The 23,101-nt window shown below is 40.3% G+C and overlaps 1 protein-coding gene across 2 annotated transcripts in view; it reads left to right on the top strand.

The window, feature by feature from the left end:
• Positions 1 to 22,988, top strand: part of TXNRD3 (thioredoxin reductase 3) — a 30,474-nt gene extending 7,486 nt beyond the window's left edge. For both annotated transcript variants that reach the window (XM_084633479.1, XM_084633480.1), the window contains exons 3-16: positions 1,334 to 1,443; positions 2,053 to 2,169; positions 3,985 to 4,057; positions 5,260 to 5,379; positions 5,913 to 6,055; positions 9,622 to 9,737; positions 9,850 to 10,075; positions 10,347 to 10,439; positions 10,968 to 11,044; positions 12,355 to 12,511; positions 12,718 to 12,825; positions 18,107 to 18,202; positions 21,120 to 21,254; positions 21,616 to 22,988. In XM_084633479.1, coding sequence (XP_084489605.1) covers positions 1,334 to 1,443; positions 2,053 to 2,169; positions 3,985 to 4,057; positions 5,260 to 5,379; positions 5,913 to 6,055; positions 9,622 to 9,737; positions 9,850 to 10,075; positions 10,347 to 10,439; positions 10,968 to 11,044; positions 12,355 to 12,511; positions 12,718 to 12,825; positions 18,107 to 18,202; positions 21,120 to 21,254; positions 21,616 to 21,678 — 1,634 coding nt within the window. In that variant the 3' untranslated portion in view covers positions 21,679 to 22,988. The remainder of the gene's footprint in view (positions 1 to 1,333; positions 1,444 to 2,052; positions 2,170 to 3,984; positions 4,058 to 5,259; positions 5,380 to 5,912; positions 6,056 to 9,621; positions 9,738 to 9,849; positions 10,076 to 10,346; positions 10,440 to 10,967; positions 11,045 to 12,354; positions 12,512 to 12,717; positions 12,826 to 18,106; positions 18,203 to 21,119; positions 21,255 to 21,615) is intronic.
• The last annotated feature ends 113 nt before the right edge of the window (positions 22,989 to 23,101 follow it).

The following is a 23,101-nucleotide window of genomic DNA, read 5'->3' as shown; positions in this document are numbered from 1 at the left end:
AGGCTGTAGCCAGTGCCAACTTTTATTAAAGCCAGGAGTTTTGAGGTTACAATACGGTCTTACGTTAAAATTACTTTTGTTCTTGAAAAAACAGTTAAGGGGTTTACTGGGCATTAATTGGCTGTAAAGATGGCTGATTGGTTGTAAAGATTCTGAATATATTTAGAAACTTCAGTGGTCATATATTTTGATTTTAAAACTTCGCTATTTATACTGTTTACCAATTTAATACTTCATAAAACGTCCAAAAATAACATTGTGTTGAATAGTTTTTAAATGTACTGACTGACTCTCACTGAAGTTTCCCTTTTTGGTTTAGCATTCTCTCCAAACTAGAGAGGTACCCGCACAGTAAATGGATCCTAGTCTGACAAAGGGAACTGTAATATACATATGGATTTGCTGAGTCCATCTTACGTTTTGGGATGGTGATTGTGTGTTAAGGCTCTTTAATAATTAAGGCTGTACTTCATTTGCAGCTCCTGAGATTATTGGCACTGTCTCTGGGAATAAATAACACTAAAGTGCATTGTATATTCCCACAATTAATTGCACACACTTCCTGTACTGGCTGGACTATATTAGATTTCATAAAGCCACCAAGAAGGTGCCTATCCAGAGCACGTTCCATGTTGACAGTTGTTTAAAAGGACAACTGTTGTCAAAACCAGCAGTAATTGAAGCTTCAAAAGAAAATACTCTGCCTTCCCTAAAAACTAATCTGAAGTAACATATCTAGTCTCCAAAAGACCTATGAAATTAGTGTAGTACCGTGCCCAGAAGGTCTATGGATTCTGGCTATTTCCAACAAAGGGGTGAACAAATTCCAAAGCCCAGGGGGCCTAATGAAGAACACCCTGCCAGCAGGGGGTGTGTGTGTGTGTGTGTTAGCTCAAATGCCTCCACTGATATTGACTGTGGCAATATACATAGGCAGGGAGGTAGTCTCTCTCAAATAACCAGGTCTCGAGCAATGTATGGCTTACTTCTAAACTCAGTGACTTAAACACCACCTGGAAACCATCTCGCATTTAGGTTTGTGAAGCTTCAATTCATTCCATCTATCAAGACACATACTCTTGTGGGGAGGTACAATCTTTGAAAAATCTTCTTTTGTTTCAAAGCTTGTGCTTTTGAAGAATGTGTCTACAAACTTGCCATGTCTGAAACAAATACGTTGATTTTATGGAGGCCTTGTGATGTGTTTTTTCAGTTCTAGTTTTTAAAAAAAAACCATACATTTAAGTGCACTTTCAGTGAGGATTGTTTCAAACTCTCTCATAGTGGTGTATGTTTTTTTGTGTGTGTGTTGTTTTTTTTTTTTAATTCTTAGATGATGGACCCAATATTCAGCAAGTGTTAGTAGAAGTGACTAGCCAGAGGGCTGTGCCCAATGTGTTTGTGAATGGAACACACATAGGTGGATATGATAAAACTTTTCAGGTAATCTTGCTTTTCTTGAGTTTGAAATTAGCTGTGACTAGAAATGAATTGACTAACTTATCTCCATTTTTAAATACAGTCTAGTCACTTGATACCTCTTTTGCAACCACTGGTTTCAAAATATGCTAGTGAACTAACTTAATGCATACTTATTGCAGTCCCATAATGTCAAGAAGGAAACGAAATTAAAAAAATCAGTATTAAAAGGAGAGACAGTTGTTCCATCCTGCTACAACCTTTTTTAATTCCTGCCTGCTTGATGTTCTATACAATAAGTAGAATTACAAATGGAGTGAGCAATGGGTCATCAGTGATTTCTTGACTTGGTTTTTTGGTATGTAGCTTTTGCTGTGTGACTTAAATATAACTTTAGAAGCAGAAAATGAGAACACAGTCCTGTGAAAGGTTCTATAATTGTGAGCTTTAAGTATCATGTGAGAACTCCCTTTCTAGCCCTCAGATTTGAAAAACTGCGTGCTAATGATCCTCTTTAATAAGTAATCCAAAATTAGGGTAGAAGCATCAGACACTATGACCTAGGTCATGAAGAAGCTGTGTAATTCACACTTGAACATATAGCTGTGTGAGTAACCCATATGTTTATTACAGGCTTCCCAGAGTGGCTCATTGCAGAATGTGCTAGGGAATTGCATAGATGATGCAGAAGTTTATGATTACGATCTTATTGTTGTTGGTGGTGGCTCTGGTGGACTTGCATGTTCCAAGGTATGCACTTGAGTTTGCACTTGTACACTGAATTTTGCCTATATATCAACTGTACATGTAAGATTTCTCCTGAAACTCTGTTGCTCTGTGCACCTGTCATTCTAATGCAATATAGTCTACATTTCAATGAGTCTTTCCATTCATTTGAAATTTAATGGGCTGAACACTGATGTAACTGTAGTGTAACATGCACTCCTTCAGGAGCTCATAGTTCAGAACTTTGGGCCAGATTCTTTCCCATAGGATAGTCACTTTTTGCTTCAGTCTTTCAACTTTGTCAACTTCTTCCTGGACAAGTAAGGAACTTAAGGAAACAGCAGCCTTTGTTTCTGGTAGCTTGTTTAGAAGGGTTGAAGGTTCAAAGTATTGATAGTACTTTTGGCTGGGCAGTGGAGGACAGGGGGATGACAAACACATATGCATAACATTCTCTTTAGATAATTACTGTTGACAGTGCAGGCTGTTGTATAGGGTTGCTTCTAGATATTTCTTCTCCAGGTGTGATACATATCTTCAGATGGTTGGAAGTGAAAATCCGGCTGCTCTGCTCCTCTGCAGCTTCTGATTGAGTTAGGTGCTGTCATAGATTCTCAGGGTCTGGTCTATGCCCCAGCCTGTAACCAGTCTCTTCGAAGTAGCCCTTCAGTGTGCCAGACCCAAAGGCTCCACATAATTCCACAGGGAAAGGCCCACAGCCTCCATGATTCCGAAGCTGGTACCTGTAGGCCCAGTTATTTGTGGTTCCCTTCAATAAGTCCAGCCAAGCCAGATTCCTATGGGAGACGTGTTCCTACCCCTTCAGAGCATAAAATATCTGCAAAAACAGTAAGAAGCCTTTTTAAAACAAGATACCAATTTTAATAACCTGGAATACAGAATCTAAAAAGTCTTTAGGTTAGTGTGAGATGCAGGCTTAGGATATGATTCCTGTTGGTAGGAGCTAGGGTTCTGCCAGGTCCTGTTGCCCTGACATTATCCTGGCCCTCTGTCCCCTTTTGTTCTTAGGGCATGTCTAAATGTACAGTGACACAGCTGTGCCAGTGCAGCTGTGCCGCTGCAGTGCATCTGGTGAAGACTCTCTATGCTGACAGGAGAGAGCTTTCCCATCGGCATAATAAAACCACCTCCATGAATGGTAGAAGCTATGGCTCTACCACCAACATAGTGCTGTGCATACAAGTGCTTATGTTGCTGTAATTTATGTTGCTCAAGAGGATGGTTTAGTCATACCCCTAAGTGACCTAAGTTATCCTGACATAAACTGTAGTATAGACATACTGTTGGTCTCCAGGTTCCTCCTGTGTCCGTGTATCCAGCTCTGTCAGACATTTGACACCTTCACACATTCTTCAGCTTAGGGCCTTTGCTGTGCTTACCTGCAGAGAGGTGGCAGGGAATCTCCTCTTGGCTGTAGATTGCTAGGTGTGAGTGTCCCAGCCATTGAGGTTTTCAGTTTCTTCCAGATCCTCCATTCACATGCATAGGCTCTATTCAGTTCATTAATTATTCTGGTCTCTTACCAGGCAGCCACATGAGTCTGACACAGAGTCCCTTTTCCTTTGCATAGTAGTACAAAGCACAGGGGAACTGAGGTGCACAAGAACATCGTAAAAGTATTACCAAAATTCCCACACTTATCACAAGCACTGATGGCATTACGGAGAGAAGGGTAAGTGGTACTACGACTGTCATCAGAATTGCCTTCCATCAGACAAGCACATTGGAGGACCTGCTTAAATGATCAAGGAAAGCTTTTAGCATCAAAAAGCAATGGAGAAGTTCATCAGTTCATATCTGACTTCTTTTTTAATACAGGAAGCTGCTGCCTTAGGAAAAAAGGTCATGGTGCTAGATTATGTTGTACCAACACCTTCGGGTACTTCATGGGGTAAGCGGTCCTAGCCTCAAATCACAATATATATGCATAGATTAAAATGCTGATGTCAAGCATTGCTTAAATTATTTAGTTTCAAGGTTTTGCATTCGTGTAGTATGGTAGTTGTATGGACATGAGGTTGTGATTCTACAACGTAAATGATGGAGGAAATAAACCTCACTCAACCTGCCTGTTCGAGATGGATTTTTCTATCCAGCCTGCATTTCACTATTTACTTCAATTTCTTATTAACAACTCTTGGATTTCACGTTCTCACTAAATTCTTTGCTACGTAACCTTCCCTTTTTAAATCTTAAACATTTTAATCACTTATAGGGAAGCTGATATCTGTAAAGCACATTTTGAGCTCCTTAGATGAAAGTGTTAGTTTGAATTGGCTTTACACTTGAGTGGCTGAATTACAGTATCATCTCTTATCATTTTAGCTGAAGTGCTTAGCACTGTGATACATTCAGTATTTCATAGGCCCAAGGGGACCATACTTCTACAGTAGGTGTTACAAGCACCTCGAAGTGGATGCTTTTCCTGTGGTCTCCAGAATTCCTCACTTTCCCTTGACCTTGCTTTTTGCTGTTTTTCACATTTTTTTGATCCTGGCTCCTATAGAACAGATTAGTGGTGGTCCTTTCCATAAGTAAACTCTGTGTAGAGAAGTATTCTTCTTTTGTTCTGAAGAAAGCACATGTTGAATTTCTTACAGTCACTCATAAGAGGAATGTTTGCCCTTCATTTCTTTTTTGAAATTTAGCTCTGTCTCTGACTCCATAGAATAGGCATGGTTAACACTGCAGACTGTGGTCTCTTGCACTTCTTAGGTATCATGAAAGTGTCATTCTGTTTTATCTGACTACAGAATAAGTGGCAGTGAATTAATCCAAAACTACTTTATATATGTGAATGTGTTGGGCCTATGCTTAAAGCTTTACTTATGTAACCTGCTTGGTATTGGAGTTAAAATGTTATTGCTTAAGTAAAAAATGTTACTTTGTCAACCTTGTCCAATTACATACTGCATTGGAAGGTATGTAGTTGTAAAGGAAGTTCTCCATCCATTGCTTGCATGTGTACAGAAAGTAATACTAATGGATGGCTAGACAGTGGAGTACATAGAGCATGTCATAAAAGACAGAAGTGCACATCTAAAGTTAATGCTGGTAAGAACATTAAATAAACTTTCTTTCTTTCCATCACAGGACTTGGTGGCACGTGTGTAAATGTAGGTTGTATTCCTAAGAAACTCATGCATCAAGCTGCACTTCTGGGACAGGCACTTCAAGATTCAAGGAAATTTGGCTGGGAGTATGATGAGCAAGGTCAATAACACTGAACACTGGTGGGGGAGGATGCAAATCAGTACTCTTGTTTGAGCTTAAATAAGAATTCTTTTAGTATTGAAGTGACTAAATAGAATTCAGTTTGCCACTTGAACAACTTTTCCCTCCCTCTCCCCCAAGATCTCTTTATGAAGACGCTTAAACCTGTTTTGAGGCTTGATTCCACCATAACTTGCATAACCTAGCTTGTTGGGTTACTTGTAGTTGGGTTTCATAAACCCAGATAACTTTGCCAGTAGTGCTAAGAGAGAAGCCATTTTTTATGTCTGATGGATATGAAGTATCCCTAGAAAAACTTTAATATGTTACTTATTACATGAAATGTGTATGTGTATTCTACTTGGGCTTGCTAATTTAGTGAGGCATTGCTTAACCTATAGTATTGCCATAATTTGAGTTATGACTAATTAGCAACTATTTTTACAATTTACTGTAAGCCTCTGACGTTCATGAAGTTAGTGTGTTTATACTTGTTTCTTTTTAACTGTAAAGCTTTTTGTTTCTATTTTTAGTTAAACACAACTGGGAGACCATGGTAGAAGCAATTCAGAACTACATAGGCTCTTTAAATTGGGGTTACAGGGTGTCCTTGAGAGAGAAGACTGTGACATACCTCAATGCCTATGCAGAATTTATCGAACCACACAAAATAAAGGTAGCTGCTGCATGTTTAGCTTTGGCTTATTTTCTCTGACCTGTTAAGAATCACTCCCCATATGTCCTAAAACTACTCTTTAGTTGAAACCTAGTATGTAAAAGGTTTCAGCTTAATACAGTAACTCCTCACTTAACGTTGTAGTTATATTCCTGAAAAATGTGACTTTAAGTGAAACTATGTTAAGCGAATCCAATTTCCCCATAAGAATTAATGTAAATGTGCCAGAGGGGAAGATGTTAAGTTGCAGTGGGGAAAAAAAATTGACAGACAAAAGGCATTATATACATTTTAAACAAGCAATTTAATACAGCTATAAGTTTTTTAAACAATTTTAAACTAAGGGTTTTCATAGTTTTCTTGGTGCTACTGGTACTGCTAGGCACTCCACTATCACTTGCTGGACGTTTTTGACTCGTGATGCATGCACGCACGTCCGGAGGAACATGTGCTACTCCTCACTCCCTTCAGCCTGGAGTGGCCGGGGTCATGCAACATCAGGCAACTATTGCAAGAGAGAATTTGGAAAACCGTGTCATTTCTCCATGGTAATTTTGCTCCCCTTCTGGAAGCCCTGTGGGTTTAGGCTAGGACTAGTTATGGAGGCTCTTACTTTCACAGGAGCCCTGCTGGAGGACCAAAGGCCTCTCTTCTAGGGTGCCCTGGAAAAATGGCCCTGCTGTATCTCCCCTAGTAACCATGCACTCAGGATCCGGGCAGCATTGCAGCCAATGTAGTAAGAGGAGGAAAATTAACACTTGCTGCAGGGCTGTGCCCCTCTCTGCTGTGTGCATGCAGGGGTAGAGACATGCAGCTGGCATTAAAGTGAATGGCAAAGCTCCTGTGTATTTCACATGCTTTCATGGAAGCAGGGCCAGGTTCTGTGCATCTCTACGCCGCTTCTCTCCCTTGCTACAGCGAAGCAGGCGCTGGAATGCTATTCCTGTAACTTGCTTTGGGCAGGCTGCTGCCCCCTGTGTTCTTACCTCCCTCCAGCAAAGAGGAGGGAGCAGATAAAACATTATTTATTGTGTAGTAAGGCAGGGCCTCTGCTGTGCACCACCCGCAGCTGCTTTGCAGGCAGCTGGTGGCCTCGCAAGCACTTGGTGTAGAGCCCTATTCCCAAGCCGGGCCGTTGGGCCTTAAAGCAACAGTGAATCACTGGCAGGGGGAGTAGTTGCATGCGCTGTGCGTTTACAGCAGTACAGTACTATAGTTGGGAGGTGCCCATGTCTTACTCTACACAGGCACAGCCCACTGGCACTGGAGATGAGGCAGACAAGGACGCTGAAGATACTGTAGGCTAGGAGAAGCACATTGCACAGCAGTGGCGGCAGCTTCCCCTACTCTGCAAGCACCAGGGGCTGGGGGCTCAACCCTCAGCCCACCCGCTCCACCCCTTCCTCCAAGCCCCCACACTTGACCCGCCTCTTCTCTCTCTCCCTCCCCGCTTCCCCCACCTCTTCCCCCTTTACTTCGCAGGCAGGCTACAGTCCTTCCCAGGGCAATCAATCAGCTGGCTTGCTGTGTTTAGGAGGGAGGAGCGAGGACTTCCCTTCCCCCCCCCCCCCCCCCCCCCCCCCCCGGTAATCAGCTGGTTTGCGTGTTCAGGAGGGAGGGGGGAGCTTGTGCGCTGAGCCCTCTCTCCTTCTCTTCCCCCCCCACCCCCCCATAAGCCAGCTGATTGCCCCAGGCAGGAGGGGGAAGGTGCTGATCCGTGGGGTCTGCCGGTGGGTGGGAGGCGTTGGTGGGGGGAGGGGGGAAGAGCATAGGGAGGCCACCAGTTGTGGAGAAAGCAGGCAGACAAACAACAGAATAGTGGAGCATTGCACAACTTTAAATGAGCATGTTCCCTAATTGATCAGCAACAAAACAACATTAACCGGGATGACTTTAAGTGAGGAGTTATTGTATGATACTTTACTTATCTCACTTAAAGAATTAAAATTAGAGGAATAATTTACTGATTTAAGTAGATTTATACTCCAGTAACCACTGTCATAATACTTGCATACTAATACCAGTTATGTAGAAGTAATGTGGGGATCTGCAAATAGAGAATCTTGCATAAGTAGAGAGGTAGAGCTTGAGTATGTAACAACTGTGTGACTTGATTCCAAAATTTTAAATGAAAAGCTATGAAACATAACTCTTAAATTGCCTTAATGTTTATAGATAATTGGTGTTAACTTAAATCTATAGCATGTAAGAATCAGGAGTTTACTGTATCTTTTATTCAAAATCCCTGGATAGTTGATTCAAGTTAAAACTTACTTTCTTCTTGTAACTTGCCTCTTGCCTCATAACGTCACTGAAAATTGGATCTTAATCTCAGTGAGTAACTATGAATAATACTGCATACTGAGCCAAGAAAACATTAAAATTAGTTTGGAAGAGGAGTGTTAATTTTAGAAAACACACAAATGGCCTACCGATCAGAAACATAGAGCCATATCCAAAACCTTGCTTGTTCCTCAAGTTCAGATCCCTTCCATGATATTATGGAGTTGGAATAGTATTCTGTGTATTGGCATAGGAATGAAACCACAAGACAAGTATATACTTAATTTGTACTGCACAGCGGGTATTATAGCTGACTATCAGATTGGACCAGGGTTTACCCAGGTTAGGGATGCAGCAATGAATAAAATTTTACATCATGTAGGTTCACTGGATACAGCTGCTTGACCCTGATGTAGTTAGTTTGATTTAGTCACACAATTTAAATCCAGGTTACACTGAATGAGGAGTAAAACTAGTTGGCTTATTTTTTACCAATGTTATAGAAGAAATTCAATTTGCAGCTGTTCATTTAATATAAGTTTGGTACTGAGCTGGGCCATCAATACAGGAAAGTAGAGCAGACTTTTTTTAAGCTGCTACATGCAAGAGGACAAATCTGACCTTCCTTTTCGCCCAGGTTTGACTTGTAGTTTCTCAAACCCCTTTCAAAAAGAGGCATTTAGCAATATGAAGTCCCAAAGACTGACTGTCTTTGAAGTTGAGGGAAACTTAAACCATCCTTTGTTTTCTTCTCAACTGCGGTATCAGCCTGTCTTAAAGCACTTTTCTAGTCTACTCCTACACAAGCCTCAAAATTACTTGGATAACCATCTGTTTTGCTGCTAGCATCAACATCGAACTCTTATTTCAAGTTCTTTAAGAAACTTTCAGTCTAAGTTATTAGCTTAAACCTTCTGAGCCCTGCCCAAGTCAGCTGATCACTGTTGTTCAATGCAGCTAGTGTGGGGAGTGTAGTCTAGTGTATTTTCCCAATGTAAACCCATTAACAATGGATGTTACCATATAGTTCAGTAAAAGGATTTCTTAAGAGTATCTCTACAGTATAATGGCTTTTCACTTGGCTCCATCTGTTATCAAGACTCCTTTCTAAATCCTATTGCATTTATCAGCTGCTTGATAAAGTTGAGGCTTTTATTGTTGGCAGTAGGCCTTGTGACTCACAAGTTATTCCTGGCATCTAAGAATACAATAGTTCTGTAATTCTGTTTTTTTGTGTTTGTTTTTGTTTTTTGGTTTGTTTTTGTTTTCCTGTGTATCTCCAGGCAACCACCAGGAAAGGACAGGAAACTTTTCACACAGCACAGACATTTGTCCTAGCAACAGGGGAAAGGCCCCGATATTTGGGTATCCCTGGAGATAAAGAATACTGCATTACTAGGTGAGATGAGATGTTAGTCTCAGTTAATAAGACTTCCCTTCTGTCTACTTTTGCACATGCAAATTGAAACACAGCTGAATTGTAAAATGGTGTTTTCTGCGTTGCTTTTCAGCGATGACCTCTTCTCCCTGCCTTACTGCCCTGGCAAAACTCTAATTGTGGGTGCCTCTTATGTGGCTCTGGAGTGTGCAGGATTTCTTGCTGGCATTGGTTTGGATGTCACAGTTATGGTGCGCTCCATCCTTCTTCGAGGCTTTGACCAAGAAATGGCAGAGAGAGCAGGTGCCTACATGGAAACTCATGGTGTTAAATTCATCAGGAAATTTGTACCTACTCGGGCAAGTACTTTCACTTGTTTCTCTTCTTTCTTGCTAAATAGCCAGCCTGAAAGGAAAGGATTACCCAGAATGCAAGTGTCTTGTGATAAAATGTCTTCCAGAAAAAAAGTTCAGCTCTATAGCAGATAAGCTGAAAATTCTGTATGGCCAAGCTTTTATGTTAAAAGCATTTTATTGCTGAACATTCAGCAAGGTGTGTAGTGTATATGTTGTGTAATAAGGCTCTGCTGGTTAAGGTAACTTGGCTAAGATTATTAATTCTTTCCTACAGATTGAAAGGTTGGAGGAAGGCATGCCTAGAAGACTAAAAGTGGTAGCACAGTCTACTGAGGGACCAGACACTGTTGAAGGAGAATATAATACTGTAAGCAATTTTGTACTACAAATATATCCCTGTTATCAGGCACTAAATGATGCCCACAAATATGTATTTGTATCAAAGTAAAATGCATGTTAATGATCATTAAAACTCTTAAATCATTTGTACTATTTTGAAACAAAGGAAGGGAGGTACAATAAGAAATTCAATAATTCTGGCAACCTGCCAGCGTTGTCAACGTTCCATAGAAAAATAACAAGACTTTGATATTCTGTCCTGTTGCAACTCTATCCACAGAATTGCTGAAACTTTAACTCTGCTACGAGGGGGTTGACTGTTTTGTAGATGGTCATATGTTACCAGTTGTCTGTTCTGACTATTATTCTAGTATCAAGGTAATCTTTTTGCTGCTAACTACTGACACCTACACATTTTAAGCAACTTTAGGAAGTGTGGCTTCAGTTGTTCACTTGCTTAGTTTTCATTGAAAAATTGAAACAGAATACTTGGAATAACATTGATAGAAAGGAGTTCTTGATAGCTTCTTTTTTTGTTTTGTTACTTTTTTTGTAGGTTTTGATGGCTATTGGTCGTGATGCCTGTACCAGAAACATTGGTTTAGATAAGATTGGTGTCAAAATCAATGAAAAGTGAGTATCTTAATTTGTCTGGCATGTTCACTTCAGAACTGCTCTCAGCTTCTTAACCCTACCAGTAACTATTGATACTGATTTTTGAAATTCCTGCTTATGATACTTGTCAGTTGAGCATGGAGATTTTCAATAGCTTTTGTCCCAAGAAAGGGAGCATGAGGTGTTATCTTTTTCTAGAAACCACTATTTTTAGTGTGTGTGTGGGGGCTCCTGTAAAACTGGACTTTGAAGCACATATAAGTGTTGGTTTTTTTTAAATGATAAAACTACAAGCAACTACTTTTACCTCAGTTACTCTGATGTAGTCTGTAATGCTTTTGCTTCACTGACCTATGAGTAAGCTTGGGAAACTTGAATGATATTATCTGGCGAAATTATAAAAATGTGTATGGTTTTTGAGCGTTTTTTAATGTTTCAGTTGTGGGAAATTACAGGGTGTTAGACAGTGGGGTGTTCGTTTAATGACAAGTTGAGATTCAAAAAGTTACAACTGTTAAAAGATGTTGTCAACATCACATGTTTAAAATATACTGAGTAAACATCCATAAATCAGACTAAGTTCTCAGGCAGCTTTTCTTACTTTGCCTGTCTAAACTTTTCTAATTGTCAATAGAAATATTTTTTCATCCATATGTGTGTACAGTTGAATTACGGTTTACCAGCATTTACTGATTAACAATCTTAGCCTGTGTATGAGAGATTTAGCAGGAATACATCCACTAAACTGAGGCTTTACACTTGCATTTCTTAGAGAGGGCCCTTAAAATGCTAAAATAGTTTAATAACCTGCTTGTGTAAGGCTGACTCATGTTTCATTTTTCTGATTGATTGAACCTCATTAAATTCACTTTTCTGGTTTAACCAGATTTAAGTTAGCATTATGAACAAAGCAACAGTGCCCATTGACTGAATAGTTCTTAATACTTCCCTTATCATCTGTGCTGATTAGACTTTTGCTTAGGAGGGAGATGTCTATTACTTCAGCAAGCTATATAATAATCAAATAGAAGGACAGATCCTGATTTCTGTCCAATGTCAGTGGTGGTGTTCATATTTACACTTGTGTGCAGAGGTGAAAATCTGGCCCCTTAGGTACTGACTGTTTGGCATTGTATGGGAGGGAAAAGGCAGTAGTCTGTGGCCCAAGGAGTTTATGTTCTAACTAGAGCTGGCATAAATACTTTCTTTTCTTAGAGCAGTGCCTGAAAGTATTCTAGTGTCTCTGTGTAGCAGAATAGGTCTTTAACTGAATTGAGAAAGTAAGGTCAGAGTACTGATCTACACTTTGTTGGGCTTTTTTCCAAAAGGAATGGAAAAATACCTGTAAATGACGAGGAACAAACCAGTGTGCATCATGTCTATGCTATTGGAGATATCTTGGATGGAAAACTTGAACTTACCCCAGTTGCAATTCAGGCAGGCAAGCTTCTAGCTCGCAGACTTTTTGGGGGTAGCTTTATAAAGGTAAGATCATATTCTGTGGAAAATATGAACTTCACTTTCACCATGGTATTTACCTCAAGAGATTAGCAGGTGCTGGTTGAGAGTCTTGGGTCTTGTGCTACTATGACAATGATTTGGTGGTGCAGCTTGTTCACTTTTTTTAAAATGTCTCTACATAGGCATATGAATATGTAAATATAAAGAAAACTGAATTCTTTTAATTTTAGTGTGACTATGTCAATGTACCAACTACAGTGTTTACTCCTTTGGAGTATGGCTGTTGTGGATTACCTGAAGAGAGAGCCATTGAAGAATATGGAAAGGAAAACGTAGAGGTGAGAAGCTGAAGTCTTCATTTCATAGCTGCCTGTTTAAATGTGCTATTGTACCTTCTCAAGAAGCTACTGGTCTAAATGAACATTACAAGTATTGAGGAGATCCCTATTTAAACACTTTGGTGTAATCTTACAGCATTAGTCAAGTATTTTCTTTGACAGCTGACAATTTCTAAAGCTTGTCTCTCACCAACAGAAGTTGGGCTGATTCAAAGATTTTTCTCAGACACCTGGTGTCTGAAAAATCCAGAAGCATTTAACTTTAGGGATATAGTTCCATGTGGCTCTTGGAGTTCTGGGAAATCCAAATTGGATGAGGGAAGGTAATTTCACTTCACTGGAACAGCGCTGTAAAATTCTTTGAACCAGTACTCCAAAAAGTTATTCATCCCCTTGTGTGCCACAAGCCTTTGCATGTTCATTTTAGGTGATGAGGTCCTAAGTCGTCCCCTATTTTCTGTTTTTTTTGTTCACTCTTATTTGCCCTGTTCCTTTGTAAACTGTTTCACTTTTCCTCCCTGGCCAATTCTTGGGCTGCTGGCATGGGCTTTAGACTCTGATTTAATCTTCATTCCAGTTCCTTATGTCTCCCTCCTCCTAGTAAGGTTTTCACAAATGTATTTGCAATAGAATTGTTTTTGTAGACTCAAATCTGGAATTCATGCTTGTAGTGCCAAATGTTTCCCTCTGATCTATAGAATCATAGAACTGAAGGGGACCTCAAGAGGTCATCTAGTCCAGTCCCCTGCACTCATGGCAGGGCTGATTTATCTAGACCATTCCTGACAGGTATTTGTCTAATCTGCTCTTAAATCTCCAATGATGGAGATTCCACAACCTCCCTAGGCAATTTATTCCAGTGTTTAACCACCCTGATAGTTAAGTTTTTCCTACTGTCCAACCTAAACCTCCCTTCTTGCAATTTAAGCCCATTGCTTCTTGTCCTATCCTCAGAGGTTAAGAAAAACAATTTTTCTTCCTCCTCCTTGTTAGTCTTTTTACATACTTGAAAACTGTTTTCATGTCCCCTCAGTCTTCTCTTTTCCAGATTAAACAACCCCAATTTTTTTTCAATCTTCCTTCATAGGTCATGTTTTCTAGACCTTTAATCATTGTTGCTGCTCGTCCCGGGACTCCCTCCAATTTGTCCATATCCTTTCTGAAGTGTGGTGCCCAGAACTGGACACAATACTCCAGCTGAGGCCTTAGTAGAGTGGAGGAATCACTTACAACACTCCTGCTAATACATCCCAGAATGTTTTTTTACTTTTTTTGCAACAGCATTACACTGACTCATATTTAGCTTGTGGTCCACTATTACGCCCCAGATCTCTCTCCACAGTACTCCTTCCTAGGCAGTCATTTCCCATTTTGTAAGTGTGCAACTGATTTTGTTTCTTCCTAAGTGCAGTACTTTGCATTTGTTCTTATTGAATTTCATCCTATTTACCTCAGACCACTTCTCCAGTTTGTCCAGATCATTTTGAATTTTAATCCTATCCTCCAAAGCATTTGCAACCCCTCCCAGCTTGGTATTATCTACAAACTTGATAAGTGTACTCTGTATGCCATTATCTAAATCATTGATGATGAAGATACTGAACAGAACCAGACCCAGAACTGATCCCTGTAGGACCCCACTTGTTATACCCTTCCAGCATGACTCAGCCACTGATAACTACTCTGTCTGGTAGTGGTTTTCCAACCAGTTTTGCACCCACCTTATACTCTCTATTTGGAGCTGCTATGTGGCACTCTGTTTTTACTAGTTTCTGTTTTATAATTCAGCACTAACTTGGAAGTTACTATAATTTTAGTGCCAGCTGACTGAAATACTTAGGATGCTGCATATGCAATTCAAATTGTGTGTGTGAGAGGGAGAGCTCTAAAGGACGGTGGCAAGCCCAGGATCTACTTGATGGGGGCTGTGAGGGCATACATGGTAATAAGACCAGAGAGGGATGGGCCCCTCTTTATTCACACTGAAGGGAGTGCCCTCACAACATACCAGTTTGTTACAGTTTTAAGATGGGGACTGGTGAGGTTGGGGCTCCCAGCACATGAATTTGGTTCCCACTCACTTGGGATCACGGCGGCAGCAACAGCCTCAGCCCAGTTGGTCTGGGGGCTAGTGCAATTCAGGCAATGGTGCATTGGCATTCTGAAGTATACAAAACATATCTGAGATCCCAGGTAGGGAATCAGTATTAATTTTTCCATTATTGTTCTCCTCTTCTTTCCTCTTTCTCTTTTCTCTCTCTCCCTTCCCCCCTCCGCTCCCCCCCCCCCGAAAAAAGAAGGGAAAAAAAGATAAGTCCCAGGCAGTCTGCGAAGAGCTACAAAATCTCTCAAAACTGGGTGACTGGACAACAAAATGGCAGATGAAATTCAGAGTTGACAAATGCAAAGTAATATATGTTGGAAAACATAATCCCAACTGTACATAGAAAATGTAATCTAAATTAGCTATTACAACTCAAGATCTTGAAGTCATTGTGGATAGTTCTCTGAAAACTCAATGTGCAGCGGCAGTCAAAAAAGCAAACAGAATGTAGGGAATCCTTAAAGGGATAGATAATAAGACAGAAAATATCATATTGCCTCTATATAAATCCATCGTATGCCCACATCTTGAATATTACATGCAGATGTGGTCGCCCCATCTCAAAACTGATATATTAGAAAAGGTTCAGAAAAGAACAAAAAAATTATTAGGGGCATGGAACAGCTTCCATATTAGGAGAGATTAATAAAACTGGACTCTTCAGCTTGGAAAAGAGACGACTAAGGGGGGGATATGATTTGAGGTCTATTAAAATCATGACTAGTGTGGAGAAAGTAAATAAGTGTTTACTCCTCATAACACAAGAATTAGGGATCACCAAATGAAATCAAAACAAAAGGAAGTATTTCTTCACACAACACACAGTCAACCTGTGGAACTCTTTGCCAGAGGATGTTGTGAAGGCCAAAACTATAACAGGGTTCAAAAACGTAGTAGATAAGTTCATGGAGGATAGGTCCATCAATGGCTGTTAGCCAGGATGAGCAGGGATGGTGTCCCTAGTCTGTTTGCCAGAAGCTGGAAATGAGTGACAGGGAATGGATCACTTGATTACCTGTTCTGCTCTGTTCATTCCCTCTAGGGCACCTGGCATTGACCACTGTCGAAAGATAGGATATTGGGCTAGATGGACCATTGGTCTGACCCATTATGGCTGTTCTTAAGTAAAATACAGTATTTTAATTGCATATGCGGCAACCAGAGCATCTTAGGCAGCTGGCACCAAACAGAAACTATTGAAGATACACTTACAAAACACCAAAACAAAACTTATAACTGTTTTTAATTGGAATGCTAAACAAAGCATCGCAATGGCCAAGCTTATACTTTTTTTATTACTCTTAAACTATGTTAAGAATATCAAGGTTTCACAGTCAAGTGTTCAAAAGTTAGAAAATGCCAGAATTAGTTACCTGTGCAACCATAATTCAGCTCCTTTATCATGTATATGCATGAAGTCTTGAAGTACATGATCATGTACTTTTTCCACACAATCCCAGTCTTATTCAGTGGATAGAGTGGATGGTTGTGGAGCTGAATAAGGGTTATGTAGTGAAAGACTAGTCTGTAAGATCCCTGCCTCATTGGTGGCAACAGTTGGAATGTGTATAGTGAATGAGATGGGAGTGCTGAAAAAAGGACTATACCACTGATCTCATAGGCATGTTGTGAAAATAAACTCAATGTGTGTGAAGCACTCACTGTGGTGATGAGCACCATAGAAAAACTTATGAGGAAATTTAATAATTCAATCTTCAGAATAAGGTTTGACCAATGTGTAGTGAATGAGACATAGGGATATGCGTTGAACAATGAAGATCAAATATTTGATGGATGCTCATTAAGTGAGCAATAGCCATTACTGCATAGAATAAGCAGGAGTTCTGTAGGAAAAATAGTCTTGAATTATATGATCAGACTATCATAATGCATATGCATAAGGGTAGTGAATTTAAAGATACACAGGCAGCCTTTTCTATTCTCTCTTTTTTAAGAGCTTGATTTTGCAACTTCACTGTTCTTCTAAAGTAGTTCTTTTGTAAAATTTCCTATCCTCCTTAAAAGGAAAAACGAAAACTGAAATCCCATCATGTGCACCAAACCCACATGGTTCAGCAGCAGGATTAGAACGTATAGACCTCTGCCACTTGAGCTAACTGAGTAACTGATAGCAGTATTAGGTTGTAATCATCTGTGGACCAGCACTACAGAGGGGTGGGACACTTTGCCTATGGATTACACAGATATATACTGATAGAGGAAATAGTGCGACTCTGGGATATTGGGTTCCATTTGAGGCTCTGGAGGGCAGTGTCCTCTAGCAGGCGCCGTCTTCTGCCCTTTCCCTTCCAACCTGTTCTAGTCTTTTTTTCCCCACCACTGGCTTCTGCTATTAGTCTCGTTGCCCAGTAAATCCAATTGCCTGTCCCAGTTCTTCCACACTACCTGGATCTGTCATTGTCTCTTCTCCCTTCCCTTCCCTTCCTCCCCCCCCTCCCCCCCAGCCTCTGGTTGCCCACTCATGTTTTCAGTCTCCACCTCTCCCAGTCCTAGTTTCCCTACACACCCATTGGTTTCCTGTTCTGCCCATCTTTCCTCCCCAGCTCCCAGACCTTTCCTCCTTGCCCAGCCAATTAGTCTCTGCCTCGGTTCTTCCCCATAATGTCATAAGTCCAGCTTTTGTGCCATCTGACTCAGACAGAGGGGACTTCTACACTGCCAGGGTGTCAGCCAGAGGGGATCATTGAGAGCACAGAAGAGACAGACTTCCTGCATCCCTAACACACAGGCCATACTTGCTCTAAAGCATGGGAAACCACTGGTGCTTTCCAAAGACACCCTTGCCCTCAGAAATGGCTGAACTGGTTTAACTGAAATTGTCCCAAAATGTTCAGCCTGAGGCTAACACCCAGCATGGAAAACTCCTGCCCAAATAGTTGGTTATAAGCAACTGGAAAACAGGATGTTTTGGGAAATGTCAGGCAAACTCAATAGGTAATGCTACTAGCCCTACATATAAACTCTTTGATTTGGAAGATGGAGAGTGGATGGAGCACTAAGTCCAGTTAGAAACTGGAGAGTAGTGCCATCAAATATCAATGAGAAATGGGTAGCTAGTAGGTTAGAGGTTTGGTTACAAACTAGGAAGCTTATAAATAGAATATATTAAAATAATTTAAATTTAGTCTTAACACTACTTCCTCTTGATCCTTGCAGGTGTATCACACTTTGTTTTGGCCTCTTGAATGGACAGTACCCAGCAGAGACAACAATACTTGCTATGCAAAGATAATCTGCAATAAACACGACAATGTATGTATTATAAATCTGGAATTTGTCTCCACTCTGAGCATGTGTTAACCTCAGAAGTAAAAGTCTGAGGCTACAGACTCAAGAACATATATTTAGTGATTGACTTGAGGCCAGAGTCTCAGTTTATGGCCAGTTCCAGACACACATTCTATTAATGCAGAATCCAAGTACATTTTATTAAGAACTTAAACATGTTCTTTTGATCCACCAGGTAACATTTGGTTGTGTCTAGCAGATTGAGCAGTTGGTAGTTGGCACCAGATTAATGCCTTATGAAACTTGTCTCAATTTGATAACATTCATTTGGGGGTGGATTGGTATAGTTGTGTTTGGATTTTTCTCTAGAGTGAGTTTTGGGAGGTGGTTGTTCCTTATTTCTGGTACTTCAGAAATTCACCTTTCATTCGGTTCCAGTTAAATGACTTTTCAGAGTAGCAGCCTTGTTAGTCTGTATCCGCAAAAAGAAAAGGAGTACTTGTGGCATCTTAGAGACTAACAAATTTATTTGAGCATAAGCTTTCGTGAGCATCCGATGAAGTGAGCTGTAGCTCACCAAAGCTTATGCTCAAATAAATTTGTTAGTCTCTAAGATGCCACAAGTACTCCTTTTCTTTAAGTGACCTTGTGTTGCATGCATTTTTGCGCCGTGTTTAAACTTGCATATTCTTAAGTCTCTAACTTTCTTAAGGAAGTATACCCCTTTCTGTTCAGTTTCTGCCTCATTTTGAGGATAGAAAACTTGCTTCTGGTTATAAAATTCTGCACTGTACATTTTTAATAGGAAAAACAGGATTTTGTCATATGCCCAATATGCTTTTAGCTGCAACAATACTTGGTACCTTCTAATACATAACAGACCCAACCCTGAAGACTTTTTTGGAGAAATATAAAATACTCAAGCAGGGAAGATAATTTGGCATAAAAATGACTGGTGGCTGGGAGCAGAAACACTGTTTCTAAATACTATATTGTATCTAGCTATATCAGAGGTGGCCAAACTATGGCCCGCGGGACTGTCCTGCCTGACCCTTGAGCTCCTGGCCAGGGAGGCTAGCCCCCGGCCCCTCCCCTGCTGTCCCCCTGCCACCACACAGGCAGCACAGCTGGCTCCAACTGGGCAGCAGGGCTGCAAGCTGCCGCCGCTCTGAGCAGCATGGTAAGGTGGGGGCGGTGGTGGGGGGGATTGGGTAAGGGTAGGAGGTCCCAGGGGGCAGACAGGGAGCAGGTGGTTGGATAGGGTATGGGAGTCCCAGGGAGCCTGTCGGGGCAGGGCACTCGGGGGCGGGGGGGGGGAGTGGATGGGGGCAGGGTCCCGGGGTGGGGGAGCAGTCAGGGGAAAAGGAGTGGGGGGGGGGGGTTGGAGGTTCTAAGGGGGGCAGGAAGTGGGAGGGGCAGATGAGGGGCAGGGGCCAGGCTGTTGAGGGAGGCACTTTAGTTTACTGTAACATGTTCAACTTTACGGTAGAAACTATATAAAAACACCTGGGAAAGGGAGTACCTAGTGTAAATTTCAGATACCTCTTTTGAAACGCAAAGTAAATGGATGTTCGCATACAATTAATATTGTATTATGAGGTATTTGGTATCCTGCCTTAAGTATTGTAGCCAGACTCAGTGTGGCAATAACTGTTAACACTGACACTTCTTCATGGGAAATATACACATTCTACTTTGAAACAATCCTGTTGCTGAGTCATTTATATTTAATAAAATACACAAGGGAAATTCATACAGAATTTTTGTTGCTTAAAGATAACTGCCAGTTTACTATTGCCTACAAGTTATTCTTGTCTGCAACCTCATTTGCCACTGCAGCCAGCGGTGACTTCAGAAACCAGTTAAGTTGATAAACTGAAACGTACAATAGACATGACTCACATCAGTAACAAGAGGGGAAGAAAAATAGCCAAAGTTCTCTAAATAGAACTTTTGCAGGCATCATGAATAGGTATTTAAATTCTGCCTTCGTATAAAGAAACACTACTATTTCACACATCAGCAACAATCTGAATGCACTGTATGTCTCTAGAACAGTGGTTCTTAACCTGGGGTGCATGCGGCCCCTGGGGGTGCAAGATGCCCCCTCTGGGGGTGCGAGACATGCCAGATTTTTTTTAGAAGGTAAATCATCTAAAACAAAAATTAAGGACACGCACGTAAGTACAACTACTTTGTTTCATCAAACCTATGTATGTATTAATATTATACCTTTTTAACGATTACCATAATATACAAACAAATATATATCTAGGTTTAAAGAACTGACCTACTTCAACGATATTTGGTAAGGGTGCAAGAACATATTTTGAGAACCAAAGGGGTGCAGGCTGCAGTAAAGGTTAACTACTGCTCTAGAATAATGAGCCAGCTGGTACAGAATTAGGCTTTGTCTACATTGGCAAGTGAAAGACAAACCTTTTGTCGGTCAAAGGTGTTAGTAAAACACCCTCCCGAAAGACACAAGTTTTGTCGACAAGTGCCAATGTGAACAGCACTTTGTCAGTAGGAGAGAGCTCTCCTGCCGACAAACAGCAGCTACACTGCGCACCTTTTAGTGGCACAGCTGTAGCAACGCAGCCATGTCGCTAAAAGCTGCATGGTGTAGACATCGTATGTTTCATCTTGAGCTGTATTTCTGAATTACAATGCTTGATTTAGTAATTCTAAAATGCATTCTGGGTATTGCTAATGAATACCCCCCCAGTGGTTAATTTGACTGGAAATGAACTTGAAGCTTTCATTTACTGACTTAACTGATGCTTATAGATGCCTCAGAGCATCTGTGCCAAGTGTACTGTTGACTCCGTTCATTTCGAGACAAATCTTCAGTGAACGGGAAGTCGCTCTTCAAATATGAATATGAAACTTCACCAATACAAAACCTATTTTGCTCTGACCTAATTTTCTTTCTTTAAAGAACCGTGTAATAGGATTTCATGTTCTTGGACCCAATGCTGGAGAAATTACCCAAGGTTTTGGTGCAGCAATAAAATGTGGTCTCACGAAAGAATTACTTGATGAAACAATAGGCATACATCCAACATGTGCAGAGGTAAGGGGGATACTTCAACTTTTTCAAACCAAGAGTTAATTAATACTTAATATTGAGGGAAGTTACCCATGTGCAGGAAGAGAATAGACCCAGGGTGACTTAAATCTAAAATGTCATCACATTAAACATTTTTATTTTATATTTTGATGGAAGTCCAATGTTACTTTGGCCTTTTAATATACAAAGCATGACATTTCTTGTAAATAAGTAATTATGCAGTCTGCATCTTGTCTTCCTAGTTAAACATTTGTAGAAACCTAGCTTGTGGTATACTATAAGGGCAACCAACAGCCATTTAGACTACTGCATAAAGCATTAATAAATCCAAAAAGTCATTGTTTTTGTTTTTGTTTTTTTACAGGTGTTCACTACAATGGAAATTACAAAATCTTCTGGAAAAGATGTCACTCAGGCAGGATGCTGAGGTTAAACCCTGCTGTTTTTATCTTTCTCTTGTCATGTACATTTTTCTCTTTGGATGGCTTAAGAAGTGTGAAATACACTTGAGTAAAATAAATGAAAGCAGCAGTAGCATCAAACCCCTATTACAACTAGAAATGATGCATTTCTTAAGCTTCCTCAGTAGATAATGTTGGCAATGGAAAGAATACAACAGCAGGGAAAACGCAAACTATAAATCCTGACTTGCTTGGAAGTGGCACATGAGTGCTTTTTTGAAGTTTTGGCTCAGAGCCCCATTCTGAGGTGAGCTACAACTGATGACTTACCTTGCAAACTTAGGAAACTTCTTTGTATGGTCAAAAAACTGAGCTTCCTTCTGAAGGAGCTTTTGAGTTGCATAATTAATTTAAAGTTAACTCATTGGGTTCCAGTGTTTTTTGTATGAATGCTTTAGATATAAGGATGACTGTATAATTGTATTACTCTTGCCAGCAGCTCATTTTACAATTCATGTTGGGTCACTTTTTTGTGTTTGCAGTGACTAACATGGATTTTAATGCTGTTCTTGACTTAGTTTTAAAAAAAAGTTCATAAATCAAATACAGATGCTAGGCAGTGCAGCTAATGCACTCGCATTTAACCTCTAAAGACCTGGCTCAAGTACCAAATAAGTTACAGGTGAGAGAATTTTGTGATCTTTTCTTACTTCATAGTTGCTTTGCTACCATAACTAGTAATATCTTCCTGAAGCACAGGATTTTAATAGTAGGAATCTTGTGGGTCAGAGCTGAAGTATATTGAAAAAGCTCCTAAAACTTGTTGGTTGTCCTTGCAATCTGTGAGCCTAATCAGTGCTGACAGTGTCAAGTTTAGTTTCCACACCAATGTGTAAAATATTACATCATGTAAAAGTAATCTAACCTACAGTTCTGGCCTATCTAATAAAATTGGAGTCTCGATTATGGTCTTCTCTCCCTGTGTTATCTGTTCCATTAATACAGTAGCTAGAGAAATGGCTACACCACTAGGCACTAGAATCCACTTTATGGACTTTAATGAACAACTTACTACTACTTTAAATTATATTTTGCAGCAGAGAACAGTGACTCGTGCTATCATGCCCTGTGTAGTTCCTGTATAGTCAGCAGCTTGAAACCGTTCCCCCTTGTTCTCATGTTAATTTGGGGAAGTGTGTGCTTGAATTTGGTGCTTCAGTTTTGTCCAAATATGTTTTGAAAGACTATTTTGAACACTGTCTTATATAGTTTTTAACTGTTTAATCTATGGTGTATCATGACATTTAAAGTTCAATAAATGAACAATTGCATATGATATGTCAAATACTTTGATCAAGATACATTACATACATTATATGGCACCTGTCCTGGGTAGAAGGGGTTGTGTATCTTAAGCTTGTTCAGGAGCCAGTGAACTAGGTCTCTTGA

This window comes from Lepidochelys olivacea (assembly GCF_965140295.1).
Source record: "Lepidochelys olivacea isolate rLepOli2 genome assembly, chromosome: 7".
NCBI classification, from domain to species: Eukaryota; Metazoa; Chordata; order Testudines; family Cheloniidae; genus Lepidochelys; species Lepidochelys olivacea.
The sequence above is the reverse complement of the archived record's forward strand: the minus strand, read 5'-3'. Positions and strand labels throughout refer to the sequence as shown.